The sequence below is a fragment of the Nannospalax galili genome, unplaced genomic scaffold, assembly GCF_000622305.1.
Source record: "Nannospalax galili isolate Female #2095 unplaced genomic scaffold, S.galili_v1.0 scaffold1000, whole genome shotgun sequence".
NCBI lineage: Eukaryota > Metazoa > Chordata > Mammalia > Rodentia > Spalacidae > Nannospalax > Nannospalax galili.
Window position 1 is genome coordinate 164,413 of NW_008346439.1, and position 4,712 is coordinate 169,124.

Below are 4,712 nucleotides of genomic sequence, written 5' to 3' on the forward strand. Positions count from 1 at the left end.
CCGCCCGCCGCCAGCGGAGGGAGAGAGAGGGAGTGGAGCCGGGAGAGAGAGGGAGCGCGAGAGAGGGCGGGAGGGAGGGGACGGTGCCTAGGCTGACTTTTTTTTTAAGAGGGTGGGGGTGGGGGCTGATTGCTGGTCGTTTGTTGTGGCTGTTAAATTTTAAACCGCCATGCACTCGGCTTCCAGTATGCTGGGAGCCGTGAAGATGGAAGGGCACGAGCCATCCGACTGGAGCAGCTACTACGCGGAGCCGGAGGTAAGCGCTTGCCTTTGCCAGGGGGAAGTGGGGTGGCGGCATTCGCCGCGTCCCCAGCCTCGGCACGCTCCCCTCGCGGGCACCCGCCCCCCCACCTCCAGCCTTCCTGGACAGCCGCCTTTTCCGCCCTCCTTCGACTCAAATGGGTCTCTTTTTTATACGACACACTGTTAGCCTTGAGATAATATTAACTTTGTGATCAAATATTGACTTGCGGCGCCTCCAAATCCTCTTCGTGGCCGAGCCACGCACTATCCTAACAGAGTTATGTTTGGCAGTGCGCGGCTCGGGAGGGGTGGGAGGTCGGCCGGCGAGGGGGTGGGGAGCTGGAAAAGAGAAGGTGGGTAGGAGTTGGGGACAGAGGTGCAGGCAAAGAGTCAAAAGACCAGCGGACAAAGAGAAAGAGTTCGTGGCTGTGAAGCCCGGATTCGCACAGTTCCTTCCCGGTTGGCGGTCCCTTCCCTGTACCTCCACGAAATGCCTCCAACAGCCTGCGGACTCCGCGCAGACTCTGTGTTTCACTCCCCAGGGACTAAAGAGGAGGGTATCGGTACCAAAGCCCTCCACAGGGAACCCTGGGGTAGTCTCCACTTGAAGCTGCCCCAGCAACGTCCCGTAGGTGGCTTTGGGGGAACAGAGGTAGCAACCGAAATTTCCTGGCCTTGGCACCGGCCCAAAAGGCTGACCAGAGGGTTTGGGGAGTCCCTGGGGAGAAAGAATACATTTGGGAAACCTGACTTGGTGGTTCTCCAGGGCACCTCTGTTCTAGAGTCTGGGCGAGGTGCGGGCCACATGCCCAGAACTGGAGCCCGCTGGCCACCTCTCTAAGGGCGGTCTTCCCACTCTGGGCAAACCGGACTCGCTGTTCGGAGACTGGGACCCACGGCAGGAGAGGGCTTCCCCCCTCCCAGGCCTCCCCGAAGGCAGGGAACTGGGCCCGACTGGTGGGTGTGAGGTTCGGGCACACTCAGCCTAGGTGCTAACTGTCGCCTCCTTCCCCGGGCTCTGTCCGCAGGGCTACTCTTCCGTGAGCAACATGAACGCCGGCCTGGGGATGAACGGCATGAACACCTACATGAGCATGTCAGCGGCAGCCATGGGCAGCGGCTCCGGCAACATGAGCGCGGGTTCCATGAACATGTCGTCTTATGTGGGCGCGGGAATGAGTCCGTCCCTGGCTGGCATGTCTCCAGGTGCGGGCGCCATGGCGGGCATGGGCGGCTCGGCCGGGGCGGCCGGCGTAGCGGGCATGGGACCACACCTGAGCCCAAGCCTGAGCCCGCTCGGGGGACAGGCGGCCGGGGCCATGGGTGGCCTGGCCCCATACGCCAACATGAACTCAATGAGCCCCATGTACGGGCAGGCGGGACTGAGCCGGGCGCGCGACCCCAAGACGTACCGGCGAAGCTACACGCATGCCAAGCCGCCCTACTCCTACATCTCACTCATCACCATGGCCATCCAGCAAAGCCCCAATAAGATGCTGACGCTGAGCGAGATCTACCAGTGGATCATGGACCTCTTCCCCTTCTACCGACAGAACCAGCAGCGCTGGCAGAACTCTATCCGCCACTCGCTCTCCTTCAACGACTGCTTCCTCAAGGTGCCCCGCTCGCCCGACAAGCCCGGCAAGGGCTCCTTCTGGACCCTGCATCCCGACTCGGGCAACATGTTTGAGAATGGCTGCTACCTGCGCCGCCAGAAGCGCTTCAAGTGTGAGAAGCAGCTGGCGCTGAAGGAAGCGGCTGGCGTGGGGGGCGGCGGCAAGAAGACGGCGGCGGGGACACAAGCCTCTCAGGCTCAGCTCGGGGAGGCCACCGGCTCGGCCTCCGAGACTCCGGCGGGCACCGAGTCGCCCCATTCGAGCGCCTCCCCGTGCCAGGAGCACAAGCGAGGCGGCCTGGGCGAGCTGAAGGGAGCGCCTACCTCGGCGCTCAGTCCCCCGGAGCCTGCGCCCTCGCCTGGGCAGCAGCAGCAGCAGGCTGCAGCCCACCTGCTGGGCCCGCCCCACCACCCGGGCCTGCCACCCGAGGCCCATCTGAAGCCTGAGCACCACTACGCCTTCAACCACCCCTTCTCCATCAACAACCTCATGTCCTCGGAGCAGCAACACCACCACAGCCACCACCACCACCACCAGCCCCACAAAATGGACCTCAAGACCTACGAACAGGTGATGCACTATCCTGGCTACGGTTCCCCTATGCCAGGCAGCTTGGCCATGGGCCCGGTCACGAACAAAGCGGGCCTGGACGCCTCGCCCTTGGCCGCAGACACCTCCTACTACCAGGGGGTGTATTCCCGGCCCATAATGAACTCCTCCTAAGAAGATGGCTTCTAGCCCTTCTAACTCTGGCCGCTTGGGACAAGACAAGAGAGAAGGAAGGCTGAATGGAGACTTGAGGAACCTTCTAGAAGGAAGTTGTCCACCACATGTCCAGCCTCAAAGAGAACAGTGTCTCACAACTGTCTGTATCCCTTCCCTCCTAAATAGATGGGCCACAGTGATCTGTCATTCTAAATACAGGAGGAAATGGAAATATACACGTATATAAAAACTTTTTTTAAAAAGGAGCTTTCGGTTTCCACTACTGTGTAGACTCCTGTTTCTTGAGGCACCTGCAGATTCTGATTTTTTGTTGTTGTTGTTCTCCATTGCTGTCATTGCAGGGAAGTCTGAAAAAAAAAAAAACTTTTGTGAGTGACTCAGTGTAAAACAAAAAAAAAACTTTTGTGAGTGACTCAGTGTAAAACCATGTAGTTTTAACAGAGAAACAGAGCGTTGTACTATTCTTTAATAAGAGAAAAAACAATAATGTAAAGGTCTATTGTAAATGACCAGGAGAAAGAAAAAAAATGCATTCCTATTCTAGACATGGTGAAATCCAGGTCTCGGGTCTGATTAATTTATGGTTTCTGCGTGCTTTATTTATGGCTTATAATGTGTGTTCTGGCGAGAAGGGCCAGAGTTCCACAAATCTATATTAAAGTGTTATTGCCGATTTTACCCCTTGGATCCTTTCTTCCAGATTTTCTTTCCTCCTTATTCATATTCTCTCTCTCTCTCTCTCTCTCTCTCTCTCTCTCTCTCTCTCTCAGAGATTTAAAAATTAAACAGATTTAGAAATTATTTTAAGGAGAAGGGAGGGAGACCAGGGCTATTTTTGTGGGGGAGGGTGGTGGCTGAGGGTCAGTGCTATTTACCCAACATCTTATTTAAATGCCAGAGTTGAATGGATTTACCTTAAGCAGCCACTGCTAAGACCTAGTTAACATCACAAGGTCCTTCCTAGCTTAATTTCATATTTGTCCACCTAGCTACACCTCCATCAGTCATTCCATCTAACCTCCCTAAATGCATTTCAAAATGAATGAGAGACCCCCCCAGTACCCTAAAGCTACAGCCAGTACACCAGCAAATAGAAATCAAAAGTGTTCATGTTTACTTTTTTAAGTTTTGAGGTTAACTTTACACATGATGAAACACACAAGTCTCTTATAGACCATTCCAGTAACTTTATTTATATTGATATTTTTATTGGGGGTGAAGGGGTAAAGAAGTTTGAGACAGGGTTTCCTTGAGTATCCCTGGCTGGCCTGGAACTCATTATGAAGACCATACTGACCTCAAACTTTTTTATTTTCTTGCCTCTGCCTTCCCAGGGCTGGGATTATAGACCTGTGCCATCAAGCATGGCTGAAGACCAGCAGTTTTAGTTTTAAAGTCTGAAGCAAAAGCACCCTGAACTCAACTTAGTTTTCTACCTGAATTGTTGGAAGGTGGCCCTGATGCTGAGGCCCTTGGGTCCCAGGGCTGGTTACTCTACATGAAGGGCAGGATGTTCCCTGTTTTAGCTATCTTTTATGTTTAATCTCGGACCTTCTTTCTAGTCAGAGGGCCTAGACTGAATTTGCAAAGCCTTGGTGCAGCATTTTGTCTTTCCACTCCTACCTCTGGCCCCTCCCATGACCTTCTCTTGTAACTGAGACTCCACCAGGCCTCGATCCCTTAGCCTGTGCCCACCTGACAATGAGTCTTACTCTCCTGGCCCACAGGTATTCTGCAGATGGGGGGTGGGATTGGGGGGTAGACTTAGCTAGCCTAAAGATGATGAGGCACTTATTCTGGGGAATTATGTTGAAGATTGTTCTGCAATTGGTTTTAAATGCATAGCTAAGGGTAACATCCAAATTTTCTTTTAAAAAAACAAGTTATATTAGAGAATGAAGAGGTGGTGAGGGGTGCCTAGAGGAGGCAGTGAGGAAGGACAGCTTGCCGAATGACTCAGGCAGTAGAAATCCCAGTGTCTCAAGATTGGTGTCTCCTTCTGCCAGAGAACCCTGGGTGCTATGGCAAAGCTGCTTGTTAGTACAGAAGTTCAGGTTCACAAAACAGGATGTGGCAGAGAGGATGAAAGGATATTTTATAGGCCTTCAGGAAAGTATAAAGACCCAA

At 53.6% G+C, this 4,712-nt stretch overlaps 1 protein-coding gene across 3 annotated transcripts in view; it reads left to right on the forward strand.

Moving 5' to 3' along the window:
* Window positions 1-3,263, forward strand: part of Foxa2 (forkhead box A2) — a 4,241-nt gene extending 978 nt beyond the window's left edge. Inside the window, exons 2-3 of one of the 3 annotated variants that reach the window (XM_008842817.2) lie at window positions 187-256; window positions 1,272-3,263. In XM_008842817.2, the coding sequence (XP_008841039.1) occupies window positions 188-256; window positions 1,272-2,582 (1,380 nt within the window). In that variant the 5' untranslated portion in view covers window position 187 and the 3' untranslated portion in view covers window positions 2,583-3,263. Of the gene's footprint in view, window positions 1-169; window positions 257-1,271 lie in introns of those variants that run through there. The other 2 variants (XM_008842816.2, XM_029568157.1) reach the window with 2 other exon arrangements.
* The last annotated feature ends 1,449 nt before the right edge of the window (window positions 3,264-4,712 follow it).